The sequence below is a fragment of the Pleurodeles waltl genome, chromosome 9, assembly GCF_031143425.1.
Source record: "Pleurodeles waltl isolate 20211129_DDA chromosome 9, aPleWal1.hap1.20221129, whole genome shotgun sequence".
NCBI lineage: Eukaryota > Metazoa > Chordata > Amphibia > Caudata > Salamandridae > Pleurodeles > Pleurodeles waltl.
The window spans coordinates 1146836844-1146864096 of NC_090448.1; the positions used below are offsets into that span (position 1 = coordinate 1146836844).

The following is a 27253-nucleotide window of genomic DNA, read 5'->3' on the forward strand; positions in this document are numbered from 1 at the left end:
ATTAGTCCACATTTGTTTCTGGTTCTTCTTTCTCTTCCAGTGAGTGCTTCTTTCTTTTTAAGGTAGCTGGGATGGCCTAAAAGGAGGGCTCTGAAGGTTAACAATTCCACCTTAAACTGAATTAGTCTAGAAGAAGCTTGTGGATATGTCCCAATTATGGGTTGATGTGACCAGAGTTCTTAACCCCTTTGACCAGTCGTGCAGGTGTGTTTAGAATAGATCTGGGTGGAGACAGTGCATTTTGTGGGCAGTGTGTAACCTCCATCAGAGGTGCAACAAGAGTGCTAGAAGCCCTAGTTCAAGCAAGGAATTACCCCCCATCACTTGGTTTATTAGTTAAGAACAGCCACTTATTGAAATGGGCTCATCCCTGTGGACCCTAGTCCCACTGAACCTGCTGCACCATAGATAGCTCTGCCTCCGTACCATCATGTAGATGTGGGAGAAATGCGGTTGGAATTTGCAGATTTTGCAGCTTGATGATGTTGCCTTACATAGTGATATTTTGAACAAAAGTGCAACCTAGAGACTGCTAAAAGAACCATGTGCGGAGTGAAGCCCAGGTTGTTTAGGCTTACGAGTCAATCTTGGACTGCAACAGGTGTTTTCAGTGTGTGGAGCATCAGAAACACAGTTTTTTTTTGTTTTGTTTTTTGCATAAAGAGGCTATCAAGTGTGGAGCAAAATAACAGTTACATTTACTTTTTTTTGCATTGCTAACAATCACCAACAATATGCTTTCCAGAATGCTCCTCTGTTTGATTATGCCTGCATGGGTTTGGAGACCTATTTTGAAATGGCCCTTTTAAGTTTAAGACAGAACATGACCTTCCAGATTGAAAGCGTTTCTAAGAATATTGTTAGGGCCTTAATGTCTGTTGGGTTGGAAACGCTGATGTATAGTTGGGTACCAATATACCGGTTTCTTTTATCACTTCTGTATTTAGCATACATTCCATATAGTCTTTGAATAGAAAATGGGACAGAATTGTGCCTGTGGTATGCAACATTTTAGCATCAGTGTCTTTGAGATAAAGTTGTCTAATTTCACAAATTGGGTTCTGTCTGCGATAAAAGATTAGAGCCGTTTTAGAACAGTGTCATCTGTGCCCCTTATAGCATTGAATGTTATGAGTTGTGTATTGTGATTTGTGATATTAGGTGCTGCTGATAAGGCAAGCAGTACCAACAAGCATGCTGACCTATCATCCAATAGGCTTTAGGTCATCCAGGACCTGCAGGGTTCTTGTCTCTGTACACAGATGGGGCACAGCCCCTTTTGGGATCAGTTTAGAAGGTTATAGTTTGTGATGTGGGGTTGAGGTTGTTATAAGACACCTTTTCCCACAGTTTTTACAAGGTTGTGGCCTATGGTTGTGAAGATGGTTGGGCGTCAGCTTTTGCTTTCTTAGGCATCAGTGTGATCTTTCCAGCTTTTAGCGAAGAAGGAAATGCTAAGGAGAAGATGATGTTGAGAATCAGATGTGCGATCTCTATGGCACTTTCTTTTATCAGGTTTGCTCTTATGGAGTGGTTGTGTAAAGTGCTACTTGTTTTGCTCATTATCGTCATCAACGTGTTCATGTTGATGGGCTTAAATGTTGACTAGCTGTGAATATTTCCTCTGGGGACGATGGGTGAGGGAGAAGTGTCTTGTTTTATTTCAGTGTGTATTGTTGGTATATTTTCTGAAAAGAGGTTGGCTCTGTTATTAGCCATTAATGTTGAGCTAAAAGTCATAGTTGCAGAGATGGTATTTGTGCAGTGTTTGCTCTGAAAAGTGTTCTGCACCGGTTCGGGGAGTCTTTTATCTGGATTGTGGGTAATGCAGTCCCAGTGTGATGTGTTAAAGTCAGATGTTTGTAATTTTCTGATATTCATTTTTAAGTTGCTAGTCTGTTGATTGAGTAGAGTGAACACTAGTGTCTTGCATTGTAGTAATTTGCAAGGTATTATGTGGAGCTGTGCTTGATTGTAGTAATTTATCTGTGTAGCTGCAAGTAGATGATGATGTTAAGATGCTTTTGTGTTCTCAGAGAGTTCCTTTCTGGATATATATACAGGGAGTGCAGAATTATTAGGCAAATGAGTATTTTGACCACATCATCCTCTTTATGCATGTTGTCTTACTCCAAGCTGTATAGGCTCGAAAGCCTACTACCAATTAAGCATATTAGGTGATGTGCATCTCTGTAATGAGAAGGGGTGTGGTCTAATGACATCAACACCCTATATCAGGTGTGCATAATTATAAGGCAACTTCCTTTCCTTTGGCAAAATGGGTCAAAAGAAGGACTTGACAGGTTCAGAAAAGTCAAAAATAGTGAGATATCTTGCAGAGGGATGCAGCACTCTTAAAATTGCAAAGCTTCTGAAGCGTGATCATCGAACAATCAAGCGTTTCATTCAAAATAGTCAACAGGGTCGCAAGAAGCGTGTGGAAAAACCAAGGCGCAAAATAACTGCCCATGAACTGAGAAAAGTCAAGCGTGCAGCTGCCACGATGACACTTGCCACCAGTTTGGCCATATTTCTGAGCTGCAACATCACTGGAGTGCCCAAAAGCACAAGGTGTGCAATACTCAGAGACATGGCCAAGGTAAGAAAGGCTGAAAGACGACCACCACTGAACAAGACACACAAGCTGAAACGTCAAGACTGGGCCAAGAAATATCTCAAGACTGATTTTCTAAGGTTTTATGGACTGATGAAATGAGAGTGAGTCTTGATGGGCCAGATGGATGGGCCCGTGGCTGGATTGGTAAAGGGCAGAGAGCTCCAGTCCGACTCAGAAGCCAGCAAGGTGGAGGTGGAGTACTGGTTTGGGCTGGTATCATCAAAGATGAGCTTGTGGGGCCTTTTCGGGTTGAGGATGGAGTCAAGCTCAACTCCCAGTCCTACTGCCAGTTCCTGGTAGACACCTTCTTCAAGCAGTGGTACAGGAAGAAGTCTGCATCCTTCAAGAAAAACATGATTTTCATGCAGGACAATGCTCCATCACACGCGTCCAAGTACTCCACAGCGTGGCTGGCAAGAAAGGGTATAAAAGAAGGAAATCTAATGACATGGCCTCCTTGTTCACCTGATCTGAACCCCATTGAGAACCTGTGGTCCATCATCAAATGTGAGATTTACAAGGAGGGAAAACAGTACACCTCTCTGAACAGTGTCTGGGAGGCTGTGGTTGCTGCTGCACGCAATGTTGATGGTGAACAGATCAAAACACTGACAGAATCCATGGATGGCAGGCTTTTGAGTGTCCTTGCAAAGAAAGGTGGCTATATTGGTCACTGATTTGTTTTTGTTTTGTTTTTGAATGTCAGAAATGTATATTTGTGAATGTTGAGATGTTATATTGGTTTCACTGGTAATAATAAATAATTGAAAGGGGTATATATTTGTTTTTTGTTAAGTTGCCTAATAATTATGCACAGTAATAGTCACCTGCACACACAGATATCCCCCTAACATAGCTAAAACTAAAAACAAACTAAAAACTACTTCCAAAAATATTCAGCTTTGATATTAATGAGTTTTTTGGGTTCATTGAGAACATGGTTGTTGTTCAATAATAAAATTAATCCTCAAAAATACAACTTGCCTAATAATTCTGCACTCCCTGTATATATGTTCGATGGCATGTGTAGCTGCAGATACACATGCTGTGCATTATATATATATATATATCATTGTCACCTCCTGCTCCGTAAGGGGCCACAGACCCTGCAGGGTGGCCTGGGTTACTGGGGCGAAGCATCCCACAGAAAATATCTCCCAAACATGAAAAGCCCAGGCACCAGTCTATGTTAAAATCCAAGCATTTAATAGCATTTCTGAGCAGCAAGACAAAAAATCCTGACGCGTTTCGCCAACAGCATGCCTTGTTCACAGGTAAGTAAGAGCAGGTGTGAGTGAGCCAGTGCTTTTTAAATACACAGTCATGTGACTTCAATAACCAAACTCCAACTCCCATAATGCACAGTTCCATATAAATAACTTCCTGAACTGGAGCGCTTAATTTTCATATAGCTGCAATAGCGTCACAGGCACTTCAGTTCACCATACAAATGTTCTTATGTGCATTAGGTATCCATTACTTAATAGTCCACTTGCTTTTACAGTTGCTGCCCAGCATGATAACAGCAATACAAGGAATACATGAAAAGTAAGAGGAGAGGCACACTGTCTCCCTCCTACCCCTTGCTCCCCTCCATCACAATATATTTATCGGATAAATGCCTTGTTTGCATGAAGGTGAGTGGGTGGGTATATATTTTAGAATCAGTTTTGGTCTTTTTTTGGTTTCAGTTGGCTTCTGGTGAATTAAGCCAGAATAATCATGTGAAATGGTATTACAAGGTGGCCTGACTAGTCAAATTTGTTTGGGACTTCAACTTTTGTAAGGTGAGCAGTTGAAAATATGTTGCTTTTGTTGGGGAATGGCATTGAGATTAATTGAGTTAAGTCACGTAACTCACATATTTCTTTTAGTTTTGTTTGTGGAAAAGGTTTTAATAATGTTCAAAGATATGTAAAAGTCCATTAGAAATTCTTTGTTAGAGTATTGTCAACGCATGATAGTGGCCAGGTTATTGAAGCTTTCGAGGAAGTCGGGGTCATGCCTTGGTGGGAGCAGACAATGTGGACTCGGTATGTTGTCTTTGAGTTTGGTATCAGTCACATCAAGGGGAGTTCAAATAAGGAGAGTGGAGGGGACTAGTTTTTCCTTTAGAGGATAGACGCTTTTCCTTCATTTTTATTGGGTCTGTATTTGTGGATAAGAGTGTGGTATTCTGGAATCAGTTCGTCGGACAAAGTCTAGGATGTTGGCATGAGCCGGGTTTCCACGATGAACAAGAGGTCTGGAATCTCAAGAGTGTGTGCCTGGACAGATGAGGCTTTAATTATCATACATTCTATGGAGAATTGCGAGAGTGATGGCTTCTTCAGAGAGTGGTTGCAATACATTTCAAGTAAGTTTTCATAGTGAATGACCTGGTTTCATTTAAAATTACGCCAATGTCTCTGTTTGCGAACTCAGATTATTGGGATTGGGTGTATTGAGGTTTTTGGTAACCATGTCTTGATTTTAAGCTAGAAGAATGAGATAGACAGCATATAATAATGCCAGGATGAAATCCCAGGGGTTAGTTGTGATTGCAGTTAATATGTCTTTTGTGGACAGAGATTACTTTCCTAACTAGGGAAGCATGCAGAGTGGAAATCAGAATTTGGTTTGCATCTGCAGATGTTGAGCTGCAATTTTAATGTTACTGATGAGAGCTGAAAGATGTTCCAATGCGTTGGAGTACTTTGTAATAACTGAGAAGGTGAGAAGCAGTTGAATTGTAGGCTATTAAGTGGTGATGTATTTATTTATCTACATTATTTTTTTAGGGCTTTTGAATTTCATCAGTTTAATTCACATTTTCCTCTGCAAGCTGGTGATGCAATTTGGATTGATTCCCAGGAGGAGGTGTTAGTCTTTTCTTTCCATGGATTTTTTGGTATGTTTCTGCAAATATCTTGTTAGTTCTATATCTGTTCTTATGGGCATTGGTTTATGGGCAGGACCCATAGATTGCTTCTTCCCAAGCTGCTCTCATGTTAGGTCAGCTACTTTTTTTAAAGTTATTTTTCCTTTGTATATACAGCAGCTTGCATTCTAGGTCCTGTGGCTCTGTGGTGAATCTAGGAAGCCCATATGACATAAAGGGCTCTGCCATTCCACTCAGATCCAGAAGGTCCAAGTCATATCTGATGTCCTATGGGGCATAAGGCCGTCCCACTACAGTTGAGTTGTGGGGCATCCCATGGGTTGCTATGGTGAGTCTCTGGCATCCAATAATGACTTAGTGGGGGTCCTCGTATTCCGTTAATAATTCAGTAGGGGATCCTCAGAAGTCAAAAGGTTAAGAACCACTGTTCTAGACCTTTAAGATATGATGTAGTATTTCATGCTAAGTATTTAGACCATGTCTTACATCCATCAACAAGGTCTTGCTCAACATTAATTGCTGGGAATTTCAATCGGCATGTGACCTCATGTCAGTTCTCGCTGCCAAATTAATTGTGAATGTAGTTGGTTTACAAACTAAATAAAATGTGAATTTCCCTACCCGCATCAAGGGGCACAGATTTTCTTTGGGAATCTGGTTACATAAGATGTAAGGCTGAATTACTTCAAACACATAAGGGTTACCTTTTAGGTTCTTTTCAGTACCATTTGATTAATATAAAGCTTTGCATGTGCGACATTAGTTCGAAATGTAATGTTAAAAAAAGCATCTGTTTGAATTATATTATTTCAAATGATTTTTAAACCCATAGATTCAAATAGTAAGTGACGTTTGTTCTAAAATCAAATGTTGACAAAAATGAGTCAATTTAAAACGAAGAATATATTTACTATAAAAAATAGAAGTACATGCTTAAGTAAATACAAATTGCACCACAGACTCCACAAACAGAATTTATCTAGTTGAAAACATATTTTTAATTTTAACTTTCTCAGTACACACGGTGCCAAATGTAGAGAGAGACTTTAGTGGAGCCAGTCATTCTAGCAATGCGCTTCACCTCGGGTGGGTTCTTTTACAGAGAATATGGGGCATATAACCAGGGGAATATCTCACTTTTATTTTCCCAATGAAACGAACAATCAAGTGCAGCAGGAAGCACTGCATCCACTTCACTAGAATACAAATTGTAAAGTAGTTAGCTACTAATTTACGCAACTTCATCCTCTCTTTTTAATTATAATATCTGATAGAGACTTCTAACTGCAGATTCCTTACCTTAGAATTTCCTGGCGTGAGCTTGGATTCCGGAATTTTTTGCTAAGCTGTACCCTAAGCTCACCGTCGGGTGGTGCCGTTCGGATCCGCGTGGTGGCGTTGGCATCGTTTGGATCCGCGTGATGTTGTCGGCGCCATCTGGGATGTCACAGACACCTATAAAGGCACCACCTCGGCACACGTACGACAGTTCTTTTCCTTCTGCGTCGGTTAAGCGCAGGTCCGGATTCGAGCTACCCTCTGTCTTTTTTGGCAGGCCTTTTTCAACCCTTTTGACAAATCTTTTTGAGTCTGTGCGAGGATGACTTTGAGAAAGACGAGGTTCAAGCTGTGTGGTGCATGCCATTGCGTCATGTCGGTGACGGACCCCCATCAGGTATGTCTTTGATGCCTCGACAGAGACCATGACTCGAAGTTGTGTTCCGACTGCCGGGCCATGGCCCTGAAAGCTTTGAGAGAGCAGTCTCTGAAGCTCATGGTGGCCCGGCACTTGAGTTCGATGGCGCGACTCCTAGGAGGTCACGGTCCCGATTGAGGAGGAGGTCGCAAGACCTCTGCAGGAGCCTTAAGTTCTCTTCTTCGCACTCAAGGTCCTCCGGGCACTCGAGGAATAGGCACACAAAAAAAAAAAGACCAAGCGGACTTAGACCTCGCCACGCCTGCCAGCCAACGAGGCATCTCAGGAATGTCGACGTTCCAGGCACGGTTCTGTGACACCGATGCCAGGGCAGACTTCGAGCCTCCCCCTCCCTTTCCGGGGACCGGAGTGAGCCCTGCTCAGCTGAGAGAGTTTTATGACACCATGTGCCTCGTATTTGAGGGGGCTGCCCCCGCTGGCGCGTCTTCTGGCCCCCACAGGGTCGGCAGGGGTCCCATTCCACGCTCTGACACTCCGCTCTGCCGGCGCCCAACGGTGGGGCGAGCCCAATTGTCATTCCTGATGACCTGGAGCCGGAACAACAACGTACGACGCCGATTCCGATTTCGACAGCACCGACTGGGGCCAGATCAGTGCCTGAGGCTTATTTTGATCAGCCAGGCACAAGTGAGGAGTGGTAGGGGTTTCAGGACCCTTTAGAATGTGGTTTGAGCATACAGGCTGGTATGAGGAACTAGGGGAGGCCAGTGAACTGGATACTTCTCCAGATATTGGCATGCTCTCACCTACTATTGTGGCTACAGAGGAGGGAGCTTCATATGCTATGGTTGTGCGTACGGCAGCTGAGGTCTTGGACCTGAATTTGCCTATGGTACCAGTCAGGACTAACCTCATGACTGAGGTGCTTCAGCCGGGGGTTTCCACATCAGAACCGATGTTGCCCTTCAACGAAGCCCTCACTGATGTCCTGCTGGGGATGTGGTCCAAACCCAGCACAGGGGCTCCTGTAAATAGGACAGGCGGCTGGCGCCATCGACCAGCTCCTGATGATCCTAGTTTCCTTACCCAACACCCCACCCCAGAGAGCTTGGTGGTCCAGGCCTCCACTTCCCATGGTGCCTTCCCTTCCGCTCCCCCCTGGATAGGGCATCCAAGAGGCTGGATCATCTTGGTAAAAAAATGTTTTCTTCCTCCAGCCTGGCATTGAGTTCTGTAAACACCTCATGCCTATTGGGCTGTTTTTCCTATACTTAATGGGATACGGTAGCACAGGTGCTGCCCAAGGTCCCGGAGGGCGTGCTGGACACTCTCTCACAAGCTGTTCAAGATGAGAGAGATGCAGCAAAGTTTACAGTACCGTGTGGTTTGGACATGACTGACTCGCTGGGTAGGGCAATTTCATCAATGGTGGCCCTTCGCCGCCTCACCTGGCTCGGTACGTCTGGCTTTTCGGGGTATGTCCAGGCAAAACTTATGGGCACGCCCTTCAATGGCTCATGCCTATTTTGAGAAAAGGCAGACTCAGCGCTTGAGCGGTTCAAGGACTCTCGAGCTATGGCCAGATCCTTGGGCCTCTCAGCACCTGCTCACCAGCACTCTGCCTTTCACCCCTTTAGAGTGTTCGGAAGGGGTGTGCTACCACTCCATTCACAAATCAGCCACTGTCCTCCGTCAGCTCAACATACAGTTCGAGGACGAGGTTGTGGTACCTTCAGACCCAGAGGGTCTAGCCACCACCCAGCCCCCCTCTCTACAGTGCCCAAGCCCTCTTAGTATGATTCTGCAAGACCACTCAGGTCCAGTTGGACAAAAGATTCAGATTCATCTCCCTCACTGGTGGTCCATAACATCGAAAAAATGGGCCTTACAGATCATACAGAAGGGCTATTCCCTCCCCTTCCAGTCTTTCCCTCCCTCTATGCCTCCATTAAAAAGAATGGCTGATGGAGAATCACTTAGTCTTGCTCAGCAAGAAAGTTACGGCTCTCTTGGCCAAGGGAGCCATAGAAAGGGTCCTGATGTCAGAAGTAGGCAGTGGTTTTTATTCCCACTACTTTCTGATTCCCAAAAAGAACAAGGGTCTTCACCCCATTCTGGATTTGCGGGACGTCAGTCTCTTCCTCAAAAAGGAGAAATTCAAGATGCTTACTCTTGCTCAGGTCTTGTCTGCCCTAGACCAAGAAGTCTGGATGGTAGCGCTGGACTTGCAGGATGCGTATTTTCACATCCCCATCATTTCTGCCCACAGGCGTTACTTGCGGTTCAAGGTAAGCCACGAGCACTTTCAGTTTACTGTGCTTCCCTTCGGTCTCACCAGTGTCCTTCGGGTGTTCAGAAAAGTGATGGCAGTGGTAGCAGCTCATGTGCACAGGTTAGGGATTTCAGTCTTCCCCTACCTCGACGACTGGCTGTTGAAGGCTCCTACGCCCCAGGCTCTCTTTACCTACCCTTCAGACTACAGTAAACCTCCTGCATTAGCCGGGGTTCACTATAAACATGTTAAAGTCACACCTGACTCCCTCTCAGAAGCTCCTTTTCATCGGGCTGTTCTGGATACAGTGCAGTTTTGGGCCTATCCTCCTGAGCAGTGACTCCAGGATATTCAGGTTATGATACCGATGTTTCGGTTCTATCCTGGATTTCGGTGAGACAGACTCTCAAGCTGCTGGGCCTCATGGCCTCCTGCATCCTGTTAGTCAAAAATACCAGATGGCATATGAGGGCTCTGCAGTGGGAACTGAAGTTGCAGTGGGCACAACATAAGGGGAATCTCACTGACACAGTTCAGATCTCGAAGGGAACTGCAAAAGACCTGCAGTGGTGGTCAGTGATCTTCGATTGAGTCAGAAGCACACTCCTCTCCCTTCCTCAACCAGATCTCACAGTAGTGACAGATGCGTCACGTCAGGGATGGGGCGGCCGTCTGGGGGAGTTGGAGATCAGAAGCCTCTGGTCCCTGGCGGAATCCAGGCTCCATATCAATTTACTAGAGCTCCGGACGATCCGACTGGCATTGAAAGTATTTCTTCCTGTTGTAAAAGGAAAGATGGTGCAGGTGTTCACAGACAACACTACCGCAATGTGGTACTGCAACAAGCAGGGCGGTGTGGGATTGTGGACCCTTTGTCAAGAGGCTGTGTGTCTCTGGACATGGCTGGAACAACAGGGCAAAACCCTGGTGGTTCAACACCTGGCAGGTTCCCTGAACGCCAGGGCAGACAAACTCAGGCGTCGATGCCTAGCGGATTACAAATGGTGTCTCCACCCGGAGGTGGTGCAAGGACTCTTTCAGCAGTGGGGATAGCTTTGGTTAGATCTGTTCGCCTCTGCAGAGAATGCGCAATGTCAGCAGTATTGCTCTTTGGAATTTCCAAGGTGGCAATCGCTATGCAATCCTTTTCGTCGCGAGTGGAGTTCAGGCCTCCTGTATGTCTTTCTGCCCATACCACTTCTGCCCAGAGTTCTCAAGAAGATCAAGAACGACCAGGCCCGAGTAGTCCTAGTGGCTCTGGACTGGGCACAGAGAGTTTGGTATCCCGAGCTTCTGAAAATGAGCATTGATCCTCCGTTCAGGCTTGGGTACTCTCAAGGACTATCTTTCCGCCTTATCGGCGTTCCTTCGGCGGCCTGATCAGCCTTTACTTTTCAAGTCTCCTATCGTACATAGATTTCTTAAAGGGCTTGTACATATGTTTCCCCCTATGCCCTTTTTTATGCCTCAATGGGACTTAAATCTTGTCCTCACATTTCTCATGTGTGCTCCCTTTGAGCCTTTACGCAACTATCCCCTCCGGCTACTCACCATTGAGACAGCCTTCTTAGTGGCAATAACATATGCCAGGAGGGTGAGTGAGATGCAGGCTCTTTCATCTAAGCCACCGTATCCCAGCATTGTTTCCGAACAAGGTTGGTTCTCAGAACACGTGCCTCTTTCCTTCCCAAGGCGGAGACTCCATTTCATCTGGTCAGAATATCACCCTGCCTATCTTCTTTGCTCCACCGCATCCCTCTAAGGAAGAAAAGCGACTCCACCAACTGGACCCAAAAAGATTGTTGTCGGTCTACCTTGACCGTACAAAAGAGTTCCGGGAGGATGGCCAACTCGTTGTGGGGTACATGGGAGCAAAAAAGGTTCTGACAGTGCAGAAACAAACCATTTCGCGCTGGGTCGTTCTCTGCATTAAGATCTGCTACGCATTGGCCAAGAAGCAGCCTCTTGAGGGCTCAATCCACCCAGGGCAAAGCTGCTACCTCTGCATCAGCATGAGGTGTTCCAGTCCTGGATATCTGTCAGGCAGCAACGTGGGCATCCTTGCCACGTTTGCAAAACACTACTTCCTGAACAAACAGGTCCGTAGCGATGGACACTTTTCCCGATCAGTCCTACAGGACTACCTAGTATGAGAAGATTTATCTGCAGCCCACCGCCAGGAGGTTATGGCTTGGGTATCTATTCTAAGGTCCGGAATCTGCAGCTAAAAGTCTCTATCAGATGAACAAGTTACTTACCTTCTATAACGCATTATCTGGTAGAGACTCCACCTAGCTGCAGATTCCTTACACCTATCCATGCCTCCCCGCTCTGCGATAATGTCTAATAGAGTTAGGGTTTATCCCTTTCAGGGCCCTTGTTTTTGCTCAGATGAACTGTTGGTTCTATCCATGACTCTGTGCTTCTGGCATGGAAGTTTGTGGGAAAAAGAACTGACTTACGCGTGGCGCCTTTATAGGCGACCGTGATGTCACAGACGGCTCCAACGACGCCACGTGGATCCGAATGGCGCCACCTGACGGCACGCGCAGACTACTGCTCAGCAAAAAATTCCAGATTCCATGGTGACGCCAGGAAATTCTAAGGTAAGGAATCTGCAGCTAACTAGAGTCTCTACCAGAAAACGCGTTACTGATGGTAAGTAACTTATTCTTCTAGGTGTAACACTCATAGTATTGAGCACATCAAAGAAGTGAAAACACATTAAACTTTCAATGAAATGAAGCTATTGTAACACATTTATCATGAAGTCTATAACTGCTGGCCATTCATAAGTCTCTCAATTTAATATCCATCCATCAACTTGACTGAGGTAAAGAATACAGATAACTGAAAGATCCGGCAAGGACAGGGATTTCTCAGACTACACTAAACACTAAACACAGTTTAGGTAATAAGAATGTTAAATGATTGTCATATTTTGTTTACAGTGGTTTTCGGCCCCTAAGAATAGTCGTATATCTAACTTCGGGAGAACAATAGAAATTGATGTGCAGCGCAATCCTTATCATTTACGTAATGCAGAGTATTCAAGTGAGCATTTTTAACAATATCAAAAAACTGACATCAATGAAGTTAGCATCTTATTACAACTGTCATTTTTGAGCAACTTGTACTGCTCCCAACAAAGTTGTTGGTAAATGTAGCCATGTGAACTTAAGTTGCAGCCAGTCACAAAATGTTTAAATCCTCTTGGTGGGTAATGTAAGAGAAAGAAATTAGAAATGGAGATTGAGAATTTATGTGTCTAAAATACTAGGTAATTAGTTTAGAACGTGTGCCCTAGAACAGAGGATAGAGAGCCTTCTATTAGGTTTTGATTATTTATTTATTTGATTTTTTTGTTTATTAATTATGAGAAATAATAGTGGGATATTCCCTTTAGCGAGGGTTTGCAAGGAGCAGGATAAAACAGTTGTAAATTGCTCAAAATGCCTGAGTGTGTCTATAAGATATTAGAGAAAAGTGGTCACGTGTCAAAATTATTTACACTTTTCTACTACTTTGTTACCAACAGTGCACATGGATAACTACAGAAACAGATTCTGGGGTCTCTCAGCATAGCAGCCTTTCATTTGTCATTAGCTAGCCTCCAGCACAGCACACCTGTGACCTCAGTTCGAGATTAAGGGGAGATGAAAAAATTCAGTTTCTGCAGGAAACTCTAAATGCGGAGTTGAATCCGTTGGCTGAATTTTATCCACCATATTAGCCTAAGCATGAACATCCAGGGGATTCTTCTCCATATTTAGTGTTTCCTCTACAAACTGGCGGATTTTTGTTCTGGACCCAGCATCCACTGGTCTGCTGCTTTTAATTATATGATATGAAACAGTTTACCTATGTGAACTATAACCATCACATACCAAATTTAGGACACTTTCAATACCTTTATATTTTTTCAGAGTAACTGTTTGACTATTCCTTTTCTGTAACTGGATTTATTTCTCTACTTTTCTGTGCTGGTCGGTGTTCCTCATTGCTGTGTTACAATTTGTATGGAAATACTGTCTTACAGAACCAATACTCATTTAATACATCTCTTTCAAGGAAATAAACCAATGGCTGTGCAAGAAAGAATCGGGTATAAGTGGTCCTGACTCTTATGATGAAAGGAAGAAAGTACTTGATTTTGTTGCTGTGCTCAAGAACTGTGCCACGGTATGTTATTACTCCTCATGTGAAGTTATTCTTCTAATTTGTTTTAATCTTGGCTATGGTGATTTTTTATACTCACTCCCTACCAAATCATTGCTTTGTTACTTAATGTTATTTGGGGATATCTATACAGTGCAGGCCTTTGTTGGAAAAATATTTGAGCATTTTAGATTTAATTCATCAGTTCAAAATGGTATGCTGCCAATTATAGAAACACTAGCTTATTCCTGAGCTCAGGTCCCAAGACCTTGATTGTGAATATGGCCTTAGCCCTTGACCAATAATCATATGATTCTTGGCAAATTACTTCTGCATCAAATTGTACCTATTTGGGATGTGAAAAGCAAGTGCAGAATGTGCTGGCCCAGTAGCAGGTTCCAACCTCCTGCCACATGCAGTTTCTGTAATTTGGCCTCAAGTTCCATATCTCTCTGTCTATCACTCCTCTTTGCTTTCTCCTCTATTTCGCTCCATCTCGCCTCTCTCACTATCTCTTACCCCACCCCTATAATGGTCTGTGCAGCACCCCATGTTTGGCATGCTCCTGCTTACGCAATGAACTTTCAGTTGCTTTTCTATAACCCGTTGTAAGTCTGTTCACACTACTGCCAAATTTGAATATAATAACACAATTCAAATGCAAATCTGGCAGACTGCTCCTCACCAAAAGAGGCACAGTGTAGAAGTATATTTGAAGTAGGAGACCTCAGAGGAAAAGGCTGTGGGAATGTTTTGGAGTGTAAGAGACCAGACCATAAGAAATAAAGTGCTCTGCTCCAAGCTAACTTGATAACAAAATTTGCAAATCTCACTTGAGTTTCACACTGTCACAAAAATAATGAGTCTGGAGCACTGCAGTTTCATAGGGCCGCAGAATGCTTCAGCGACAGTCTACATCTAGTGTGGTAGGGCACTTTATCTGAAATATCTCAGTCTTCTTTTTCCTTTAGAAGTGGTAGTAGTTCATAGCTCCATATGTCACTGGAAATATGCTGGTGTACAGAGTTGCCCTACAGAAGAGGCATTCATTTTCCATGCAGCCTGAGGCCAATAGATGTTCGATTAATTCACTCCAGTAGTGATTGAATTGCACTGGTTTCTCTGTAGGACCGCATCTCCAAGTGAAGACTCAGCCTCCTCATTTAAGGCCACAAGTGACAAAGAAAGTACCAACTTAGCCTCCTAGTTCTTGTGATTCTTCCCCCTAAATCCCCAACTAGTTTTAGACCAGTGTTCAAGCTCTTGTGCCCGTCCACATTTACAGCAGAAACAATGTTAGGGAGACGACCCTACACCCTGCCGCAGATGGAAAATTTAATCCTTACAAACCTCCACTTGCTTTTCAATGTTTCTTGTATCGCGCTAAAAACCTACGATGACATTTCTGAAGCCTCAACACCAGCACATAGAGCTACCTTACCAACTATGCTTGAGATCTCCTGTGTCCAGAGAGCAGACACAATCTAGCCTGTCTAGGAACAAAGAGGAAGGGACTCAAAACAGTAATTTTAATGCAACACTATCAAACTCTGGGATAGCTTGCCCATATACCTGTAGCGCTCCAGTTACTTCAAAAATGGATCTAAAAACATCTGTTTCAACAATGCTAATACATCCACTGCCTATTATGAACTCTCCTCAGTAGATGCCTGCTTTTGGGATCTGTAAGCTGCACACACTCTCGATTTTATTGATCCTGGGACACTGATTACCTGATATATGAATTAGAAATCTTGTACCTGTGTATTCTACTCCCCATGAATTCAACAACATAGTATGAAGAGTGAGAGTTGCCATCCCACTTTTATTCAACATAGAATCATTGATTCCTGAATTACTTCCCTTTAATCTTACAGTCTCAAATCAGTCACTTAGTGAAAAATAGTTTTATTGTAGTGAAATGACTTTAAAAACATGTGATTAACATAAGTACACATCAGGATGTTAAAAAGGTCATATTCCTTCCTTATGCTATAGAACATACTCTTAACAATATATATTTTTTTAAATAAAATCTCATGTATCATTAATCTTAATAAAAGCATCTGATAAAAGAAAAATAATATTGTTACAAGAACCCTGGCTATCCATCACAAACACCCTGACCAATATGATTAACAACACTACAACAAATAAACTTCAGACTACATATTGTGCCACGCTTTTAAGAGCTTCTCTTGTAAGAATTTGAGACTCCTCCCATTAACTCTACAGGAAGAAGCCTTTTTCAGAGTGGTGAGTGAGTCATCCCAGGTCATTGGTTCAAACATAGTTCGGCACTATCTGGAAGAAAACTGGTTCAAGTGCGCTTCCATGTGGGCTAACTTTGGAAGACAGCTTAGTGATGAAAACAGTGATGCCAATACTTGGACTGAAAGGTAAGTTAAACATAATTTTCATTACGAATTTCAGGCAAAGTCAATAGTTTTAGCATGCCACACTTTGTTCAGTGTATGCCTGCCACTTTCGATTCCCATAAATATGTGCTACCAAAATATTGTCCAAAATATTGTTCACAAAAATATCGTTTTTCTGTACATATAAAGGTAAGTACAAAAATATGGGAAAAATATACAGTTTCACACTAATATCGAACAAATATATACAAAAAGTATAGTTTTTTATATATGTAGTTAAAAATAGTAAACATTAAATATTTTAACTTACATTATGTTATTTAAATATGTTTAAATAATATTTATATATATATACATATATATATATATATAAACATACTTATTCAAATGCACAGATGTTTTTGTTTGTTTGTTTATATCACAAAGTAAGACTACTCAAAAATATGCATTTTAATTCATAATATGATTTTCTATTCTTCAATTAACTACTATAGCAAGTATATATATATATATATATATATATATATATAATGAAAACAATAACAAATGAACGTGAAAAAAACATTAAACATTGCTAATTTAATATACATAAAAAGTAAAAAATAGCAAAAAATATGTTTTGTCAAAAAGTATTTTAACATACATTTCTATGTGTTAAATACACAAACACATAATATTAACATATTTATAAACAATTTTAACAAAACTATTACATTTTAGAAATAATAAATATACTATTTAATATATAATATAATATACTAGTCGGTGGAAGAGTTGGGAAAGCATTGGACTCAGAAAGGGTAAACTTTTATATTCCCACTCCATTCCGTGCAACAGTAGGGAAAGCGTTGGACTCAGAAAGGGTAAAATGTAATATTCCCTCTCCATTCTGTGCAACAGTAGGGAAAGCGTTGGACTTGTAGGGAAAGTGTTGGATTCAGGAGGGATAACATTTACTATTCATACTACCAGTTGGTGCAACAGTAGGGAAAACGTTGGACTCAGGAGAGGTAAAATTTACCATTCCCACTCCAGTCTGTGCAACAGTAGGGAAAGCGTTGGACTTGTAGGGAAAGTGTTGGATTCAGGAGGGATAACATTTACTATTCATACTACCAGTTGGTGCAACAGTAGGGAAAACGTTGGACTCAGGAGAGGTACAATTTACCATTCCCACTCCAGTCTGTGCAACAGTAGGGAAAAAATTGGACTGCGGAGGGGTACAATTTACTGTTCCCACTCCAGTCAGTGCAACAGTAGGGAAAATGTTGGACTCAAAAGGGGTAAAAGTTTCTATTCTCAATCCAGTCTATGCAGCAGTAGAGAAAGTACTTCACTTCATACACATACCATAATTTAATACATGTATTAATTGAATAAAAATATATAAACTATTAATATAAAACTTATATATATATACTTTTTAAAAACAAACAATTTACAGAATTAGAAATGTTTTTAATATTTAATATCAAATAAAAAATGATTTAAACTCCCACACTATACTCCCACATACCTAGCAGCTGAGATATAAATGATAATTAAAATAACAATTTATAATGAAATTAACATATTAAGTAATAATTAAAATAATAATAAATTAATAATTAATTGCTAATCATTACTTAAATAACATCCTACCTTATCCCCCTAAAAACACAACACAGACCTAGTGTATACCATAAAATATGTATTTATTAAATAATTATAACAATATTACATATTTTAATTAAAAGTAATAATTCATTGAAATTTTATATTTTCTTAATAACCTTCCCAACCTGTACCCCTACAAACCCAAAAACCTACACCTAAGTTATAACTTAAAGTATATATTAATTAGGCAAGTTACATAATTATCAAATAATTAATCAATTATTACTTAACTTCCTACCCTATACCCCTACAAAACACACAACCGCACCTAAAGTATAACCTAAAAAAATAATTAAACTATTTACATAATTATCAATTAACTGATTAAAAAGAAATAATTATTCATTAATCATTTCATAAATAACTTCCTTCCCTATACCCCTCCAAACCCAACAACCTGCACCTTTCATATAACCCAAAAAGTTATAATTACACCGTTTACGTAATTAACCTGCACCTAATATAACATAAAAAATGTTCTCACATTTTACATAATTATCCATTACATAATTAATATAAATTAATTATGTATTAATTATTATTATACTTAACTTCCCACCCTGTACTCCTACAAACCTCATAACCCACCACAACACTATAAATTACTATTAACAATTACATTAAAATTATAAATAACTTAAAATCACAAACTATATTTTAAAAAATTACAATTATACAAACTATATTTAACATGTACAATTAAAATATTATTTAAAAATAAAGATAATCAAACAGTATTTATTAGAACTATATTGTTGTAAATGATATTACCAGCAACAGTATTCTTAAAAACTATATTTTATACCTTAAAAAAAATCTATATTTTTGTCAACGGTATTCCTGCATGACAATATTTATGTAACATAAAATTAAAAACCCGATATTAGTGTCACTCAATATTTATGACTCGATATTTTGTCCAAATACTATGGAATACACTACAGTGCAAGCATAAAATAGCCTCAGGAGAGAAAAGTACTTATCTTTTTGTTTATATGCTGAAACATAAGTATACTGACCAGGCTGATGCCTATGTAAACCGGCGTTGAACTACGATGGCTGCTTCTGTTCGTCTTGCACCATTTGTACATGTATGTTCTTTCCCCTGATTGAATTCACTATAATTGTTCATTATTCTGATGCTTCGCGTTGTAGGTATTTCCTGCAGATAAAGTATCAGTTTCTACAGAGTCTTTCAAATCGGCGATTGGATGATTTACTAAAGCTCTTTACTGGGCCAGTGGAGGAGTACTTCAGGTTAGTAAGTATAAAGTCTGTTCTATATGTATACTACGAGGAAAGTGGAGCTCTACCAACAAACCAGATAGCTCCATAAACTATGAAATCTGCAAACTTTTCCCATAAACTTAGTAGATCTTCAAGGCTTGCAAGTAGATGTTCCTTGTTAGGCCTCATCCTCAAACTTTCTAGGGTGCCCCTCAAGCCTCTGTTCCATTTGGTTTTAAGTTGTCGGCCACAAACCACTTCAGGATTGGTTGTTTGGAGAACATTTGTTACATTCATCAAGCTTGTTTGATTGGAAACAATTGTTTTCAACAGCATTAAGGTTTTGGACCAATAGGCTTGAAAGATTTGTTTTGCATAGTTTACAGCCATACCATTTCGGTTGAGAATATTAGGAAGTATTAAACGTTACGCGTTTCAACATAGAATCCTCCTTAAATTGAAGTGTAATTTTGGATGTATAAATGGAGCATTAGTTCATAAAAACATGTTATAGCGGTAGTAGATTTAAGAGAGTTATGCTACAACTACTTTCGAGAAACCCAATGGTTTGTATGTGCACTTCGGGCCCTATTAAGAGTTTGCCGGATGGGAAAGCCCGTCCGCCAGACTCCCAATAGGGTGGCTGCCACCTTTGTGGCGATCACCCCACCAGACCTAGTAGGAGTTTACCGCTAGGTCAACGGGGAAACAGGATACAGCATTGTCTCTGGCTTGTAATCGAGCCAGCAGCAATGCTGTAGCCTGCAGGGTGCACCAGCACCCTTGCAGTGTTCACCTGCTGCAAAGCTGGTGAACATCGCTGGGCAAGGGGACCCCTGCACTGCCCATGCCAAGTTCATGGAAAGTCCTGTGGCCCCCTGCACCTGTTCTCCACCAGCCTCCAGCGGTGAAACCGCCATGAAACGGCTGGGAGAACAAGGTTGTGATCCGCAAGGCAGCGCTGCATGCAGCACTGTGCTGACGGATTATAATCTCTGCCACCGCCAGGCTGTCGGGATTATGGATCCTGGCAGCGATGGCAGAACCATGGCAGTCGGACCACCTCATCAGCGGCAGTCCTGTCCGCCACTGCAAGGCTGGCAGTCTGAAGACTGCCAGCCTCGTAATGAGGGCCTTTATATGAGTTTTTATTAAGACTAATGATAAACAAGTTAATTATAAAAAGGCCTTCTAAAGAACAATATTTATTATTACTATGACAAATTATGCAGTGCTGTATAGACAAATGTGGCAAAAATATTTAACATCATCCTTGCTTGTTTCACCTTTCTTGACTTGTCACAAATTTGTCATCCAAAATGCTGTTTCCCCAGTCTAAAACTGCGTGCCGAATTATTAAATCTGTTTCTAGTAAATCACCCTTTACATCCTTCTTGGCATTTTGTAATTATTTACATTTAAAAGTCCAAAAGATACTTCACCTGGATTCTGCTTTCCAGCGATGTCAGACCTTATTTCTTCGGCCAACTCAGCTGTGGAACTGAATTCTGCTGTTTATAACTAGTGTATTTGAAATCCTGTTTTATGATTACTACAATAATTCCTACATTTCACATTTATGTTAAAGCTTTGGTAAATCTGCACTTCTATAGTTTTCCACATACTTAAGTAAATCTGGTTTGTCATGGGTTAATCATTTTATTTCAACACACTTTTTTAATTTACTAATCAAAACACTAATGTTATACAGGATTTATTAATTTTGGGCATGCAGCCCTAAGGCTGCTATAAGGCGCAGGTTGCCACTCACTTTTAACCTAGCCTAACTTGACTAGCAGTTGTACTGAGCTTCACTAATGGCTATCCTAAGCTTTGCTGAATAGAACCATTTAAACAATATTCTATGTTGATAGTGGTCCTTGATATAGCGGCATGACACTTGTATAGGCACTACTGCGCTTTAGAAATTCATTAACATACACCGAAGGTTCTTCAGCAGGTTATTACATGGGATGGCTGCTGTTCATTGGCAGCTCATTTCAGTTTAACTGTGTAGTGAGGGGTTAATTGTGGAATTGCTATTTATAACATATATTGTTGTTTATTTAGTTACTCACTGGGACCAAAGGAAGCTGGTGGAGGTGTAACTAAAAGAGCTCGCTTGGACAGTGGAGGCCACTCTCCAGAAAACACCATTCTTCAGCACGAATGGGGCAAAAAAATAATCTGGGCTTCAAGGTTTGAATGCAGTGTTCCTTGCCTTACACAGCAAGATGTACAGTGGGATGTGAATGTACTTTTGCAGACCTGCTCGTGCCCCGCAGCATGTAGAGAAGGTACGTTGGATGAAGTGTATAATGTGTTTAAGATGTTAGGTTACCAGTCATTTATAACGCGTGCTCCAAGTGCCATTTTCTTGTCATATGAGTTTGGTGGAAACATTAGTGTTTGAAGAGATCACCAGATCAGAGGAACATGATGCCAGTTGTGGTCTTAAAGGCCTAGAGGGATGCTGTGTATAGGCCTCCCTAAGTAAGAAGAGAGAATGAAGGCTTCAGTGCATTCACAAGAGCCTTAAGTACGTACCATTCACATAGGTCCTCATAGCTTACTCCGTCAAAGCCTCCATATTTTCAGATGTTTGCTTCTTAGGACTTGGCTGGTTTGTGAGCTCGTATGTAGGCCTTGTGGTTACTAGTCCAGTAACCGTGAGGGAAGCAAGGTCTCCTTATAATTCTAAGCACCCTTTTCAATCAGAAATTCCCTTTACAGTACGGAAAGATATTATGAACAGTGTACCCTCCACAGCATCACACTGGGCGTCGCCAGTATCATGTTTTGGAGTGTTGAGGTCACTGACACAAGGAGGATGAGCATTAGGGAAGGTCCATGAGTGTTCAAGGCCTTAACTTCCCAAGGTCTAGTATAACGTAGAAGCCTGTTAACAGTATGCTACCATGAATTTGGTGAGCTGATTCTTAAAAATTGAAAGTTTTGCTAGAGGTTTGCTCAATTTCAGAAAGGCACCTGAGTGATTCATCCTGATCATCAGGGCATTGCAACAGAGCTCGAGGTTGCTTTTTGGTTTCAGCGGTAATTGTACATGTTGTTATACCTAAACAATGACAGATTATAACCAAACAGACTTTCTCCAGTAGATGCCTTTACATTCTTCTGTGGAGCTATAGAAAATGTACCATTGGTGAAAGTATTTCGGACCCAGCCATGGCAAAGCATCATGCCCATGCCCTGGCCTATTCTCACTTTGCTGATTTCGAGAAGTACTCCAGGGCTCCTGCTCATGTTGGTGGTAGTGGTATTCATGAAGTATGGGTTTACCTGCTCCACAATTTTAGATGCGCACTGTAGGAGTCATTGTGCCCTAAAATAAATGTAACTTGCGCCCTCGACATGCAGCTAATCGTCTCACATATTACATCACTCATGCCATGTTCTATGACATCATTGATAACATTCCAGCAACATCTGAAACAACATCTTTGATAACTCTTTGCATGGCTGGGATGCCAGTCATAGTTACCTTAGTGCATGAATTATACTTGCCTGAGACAACTGTACCTGGTGGATTGGTTTGGGTATATATATCTACCTCGTTTTAACACAAAAATGGATATGATGCCTTCCTCCATACTATGCTGCAGAAGAGGTTTCTCATATTTGCTAAAATCACTGAAATCAACACCAAGATTTATCAGAAGTCTTGGATTTTAGTGAACAGGTGCCACATGCCAGCACCTCACTCTAAAAAGTGTTTAAGCTCCACTTGACCTCACCTTCTGCCACTTTTATAGGCAGATCAATATTTTGGTCAAAGTCTGACATCAAAGGGCGTGATCAAGGTTGTAACATTTATAAGCAATTGCTATAATTACATTAAAAAATTGCCCCGCCTCATGTCCATTAAAGCTTGATGGGTTGCGAAAGCTTATTGTTCTAAAAATTGGGTCTTGGTTCTAAAAGGTTTAGGAAGCACTAGGTATTTCCTCTCCTGGGCCTTTTGAGTTTGAAGATGCCTAAAACACAGAAGTGCTCCCAGTTGTTTATACCTGAACCTGCAGATAAACTTAGCACATTCTAACCTCCCTCCCTCACACTTTTAACCACTTATCATTGCCAGCTTCCAGTTACCACTTTTACAAATGATGGTTGCCGATAGTGTTAGTGGTCTGTTAGCATAGATCACATGTTCACCGCTGACGCAAAATTCCAGGTGTCTCTTGGATGGCGGCTGTAGACTGCCCAATCCTGTATCCTGAAACTGCCTGAAGCTGACAAGAATGTTTAGTGCTTACCCGGCATGTAAGTGATGTAATGGGTGCTTAGTACTGCATATGAGAGGCCTGGGAGATCACACAATATCCCCTGCTGCGTTGTTCAGTAAGAATGAAAGCATTTGTCAAAAGACTGGAGACTAAAACTTTGAGTAATGATCACAGCTCTCCTATTCTCTCACACCTCTTATACTGTTATTTCTTGTGAGGGGCTGCGGTACGGAATAGGTGTTGGGCAGCCCCTCCACTCTCCCAATGCCACTGACATTTCTTTTGATCTTGATAGATAGAAGTAGCAGGATGCCTGGTACTGGTAGAGGGTGCCTTCCCTTCCTGGCTACTCCCAGGGGAGTTACACAGGCCCCTGCAGCCCCAGCAGCCCAGGGGGACACTCAACCTTCAAGAAGCTAGCAACCATCCAAAGGGAGCCAATTCAGCCCAAAGCCAATGTATATCTGTGGGATATAGGAAACTCAGGGGACCCTCTTCACATACCACAAGGGGTCCCCATCATTTTGCATTGCACCACTGGGTTCTTCTGTGAGGATCGAAGGGAGATAAAATTTGCAGCTGGGAGTCGTGATTATTACTGTTATCTACACTTCTTATGTCTACTCCAGTTTTTTTAGGGGGGGTGGCCCGGGGGGTTCAGGGAGGTCTAAATTCACATCTTGTCCCAGTTTCCCTGTCTTCAAGGTTTGCAGCTTGATTGCAAAAGGCTGGTCAAAGGAAGGGCTTGAAGGTCACGGTGGGCCCTGCCTACCTCATCCAACTATAAACATAGCATCAGAGGATGATTGTGGTCGGACCATGTTCTTCCCACCTTACATCCCCGGCTCTCATTATTTTCGAGGGCAGTGAGGATGGAAAAAGGTCAGCTCTTTCCATTCACCCTTCACCAGTAGGAAATATGAGGCTCAGGAGGGATTGTTTGTCACTACTTCGAACTCTTCTACATCGATGTTATGCGTGTGATAAAACGAGACTACGATGCAGTGGGTATGATAGCGGCAGTACACCTCAGGAGGTAGACTTGTACATCAAAAAGCCAAAAGATCTGAAAGTGTTAAAGACAGTGGAAAAGGAAAACCTAAATAAGGCTGTATTCTGTCTTTAGCACTTTTATAGTGAATGTACTGATTGTTTTTTGTTTTAATATTCCTTTCAAAGGGCAGTGCAAACACATTCAGCTAGCACTGCTGGACTACATCAACAGATCTGGTGAGACCATCGAAGATACCAGGAAAAAGGTGGCGAAAGAGTGCTTCAAGAAGAAGATGTTCATGCATGAAGAGTCATACATTCTGGTTCTAAACGAAGAGCTGGGAGTCAACAGCGCCGTACAGCTACCATCCTTAACGTGTAACTGCTACGCTGCAAACCATGGGATTGAATGCGTTTGTTTCTTAACTGCTGCAAAAGTAGCATCGCAAAATGTCATCATTGAAATTGTCACTGTTCCAGGATGCGAAGCCACAGGAACTCAGCCAAGAAAAGAACAGTGCAGTACTGTGCTCTCTACTTCTCAAATGATTCAGGATCTGTTCTGCTACAGCGTAAGCGACCAATTTGAGGACTCAAAAGAACTAAACGAAGCAGTGGAGAAGGCTTACAAAGCAGTTTTTTGTAGGTAAAGCAAAACTAGCAGGAACATGAAGTGTTCCGTGTTTCATCAACAGTTGCAGATTTCTACAGGATTCCTGTGTAAATCTGTATAAAACTGGGAAAAATGTTGAATCATCACAGAGTAGATATATTTTTCAAAATGAGAATTTGTTTTTACTGAAAAATTGGAAATTCTGCAGGAAAAATTATTTGTGTCATACTTGATAAAATAATGGGGTTGTGTCTGGATTTAGTTTCAGTATATCTAAATATATCTTCATAGATTACATAATAAATCACAGATCACCAGAATCTGGGGGTTTCCATTGGGGTCAGTCTGGGCTGTCTAATTGATAACTCTGCAGAAGTCACAGCCATAGCTTTCCAATATCTGAGCGCTAACAAGACTGGCCACGAGACTGATACATCCCTCCCAATCTAGTCTCGCACCTACCAAAATGCTGCTCCAGGAAAGCACAAGTCTATAAATGGTTCCATAAAAGACTATCTGTAATAAGGTATCTTTACAACACCCAGAGTTGCTGCATGGAGACCAGAAGATCTGTCATGGAAGCACCAAAGACACAGGGTCAGTTACGAGAAGGCTATACTGACGGGGGCAGCTGGTGGATGTCTTTCTGAACAGGCTCCTTTCTAAGGCAGTTCTCTTCTAGTTTAGTGGTATTAGCTACTTGAACAGGCTACGTGAAGGCTCTAAGCCTGATTTAGAGTTTGGCAGAGCGGGTTACTCCATCACAAACGTGACAGATATCCGAACTGCCGTATTACAATTTCATTATAGCCAGTGGAACTTGTAATACGGCGTATAGGATATCCGTCTCTTCTGTGACCTCTCAGCCAAACTCTAAATCAAGCCCTTTGTCTCAAGTTAACCCTCAGAGTGCATTGGACACCCCAAGTTCTCTGTACGGAGATCCTCATCATATGACGATTGCAAGAATAAGCCATATGCTTCAATCGGATCACTGGACACTATATTTTACATTCAACATTACAGTTTATTTAAAAACAAAAATAAAAGTACAGTGTCTTTACAGTCCTCTAATATTTTTTTTGTAAAGCTCGGAGTAACATGATGCTAACCTTTTATCGCCCCTTTCCGTGATGGCCCAGCAATTCATTGCTCCAGCTCTCAGACCTTCAGTTCTACTTCTATGCTCTGCCAGCGACAATAAAACAACACAGTGTCTCACTTGTTGTTCAACCTTTGTTTCTGGAGTCTTGCTCTTTTCTCCATTTGAATTCTTTTTTTCTGCACTGAATCAGGTCTATATTGATTAACATGGTCTTTGACTTTCATTGCCTCTATGAAGCAAATGGACAATGATGGTCAAGGAAGATGGTTGGCCAGTCTAGAATATTTTTCATATATCTGACCACCATGATATTGATAAGTGTATACCTTCTCAGACTACATGACATTAGCAGGGTTAGAGGAGAACTACCTGCCTTTCTGGTTTTTTGCTCTTCTTTGATAGCAGCCAAGTTGCCGACTCTAAGGGGGTCTGTGGTTGCTGTGGTCTGCTTCCACATTGAGATCAGCATCTGTAGCATCGTCGGTGTTGAGCTTACATTTGACGCCGAGGCACTTGATGCTTAAATTTTGGATGTTGACAGTGTGGAGTGAAATGCGACCTAGAGTAGTTTCTCCAGTTTTCTGATCCCCAGAAAAGAGGTTTGAAGCACCAACTTAGCCTTGCCTCCACACACTTTGCAGATCTTAGTCTTCTGGTAGCAACAAAGGGACACCCAGGTGTCTTATTGTGTATGTTTTGATTTTAAATCCCTGACAATATGATTGTTATTGTATGTTTGTATGTACTTTTATGGATGTCAAATACATCCGAATAAAGTTATTTATTGATTGATGCCCAGGTTTCATTCTCGGATACTCTGAAGGCGCCTGCACCTACATCTCCACCTTGAGTATGGGAACGGAAAGTTCTGGCTCTGCTTTTACCGCCTAATGTCACTAAATGACCAGTCAGTTATTTTGCAAATATTTCTGAAATGAGCAAATTTAGTTAATATTCCAAAGTTTCATATCAACAATAAATCCTGCCATTTGCTCTAAAGATTAATGTTCCTTTGGTACCAGGACCATTGGGCGCCATAAAGCAGGTGTTCTTAACTCCAAATTGCACAAGATAATTTAAGCACCATTTGAAGATCATTTATTCTTGTGAGATCATATGCTGACAGATTTGGTTATTGTGTCTGTGACTAAAAGGATGGGATTTTTTAAAATAATATCTCCAATAGCTCCATAGAAACAAAGTAGGGAGGATGGAGCACCTGGGTAAGAATGTCTCTGCTGCCAATGCCATAGCTGTGAAAATTGCAGCTCTAATGCTCTTCTAGGCTCATATCACCGACTCGTCAGGGAGAAAGTGGGAAGTTTCTTACAATATGTTTTTGCAGAAATTAATCAAGAGTGTAGAGTTTTGCAGAGAGAGGTCCATGTGGTTCCCAGCCACCTAATTCTATCAGTTGACTCAGCAGACTTTGCAGGAAGGGGTGTGCACCAT

General features: G+C 41.5%; 1 protein-coding gene across 1 annotated transcript in view; it reads left to right on the top strand.

Moving 5' to 3' along the window:
• Positions 1 to 26594, top strand: part of LOC138260452 (uncharacterized) — a 72189-nt gene extending 45595 nt beyond the window's left edge. The window contains exons 8-12 of the mRNA XM_069208963.1: positions 13499 to 13609; positions 15821 to 15984; positions 18775 to 18876; positions 20917 to 21143; positions 24270 to 26594. Coding sequence (XP_069065064.1) covers positions 13499 to 13609; positions 15821 to 15984; positions 18775 to 18876; positions 20917 to 21143; positions 24270 to 24733 — 1068 coding nt within the window. The 3' untranslated portion in view covers positions 24734 to 26594. The remainder of the gene's footprint in view (positions 1 to 13498; positions 13610 to 15820; positions 15985 to 18774; positions 18877 to 20916; positions 21144 to 24269) is intronic.
• Positions 26595 to 27253: the final 659 nt, after the last annotated feature.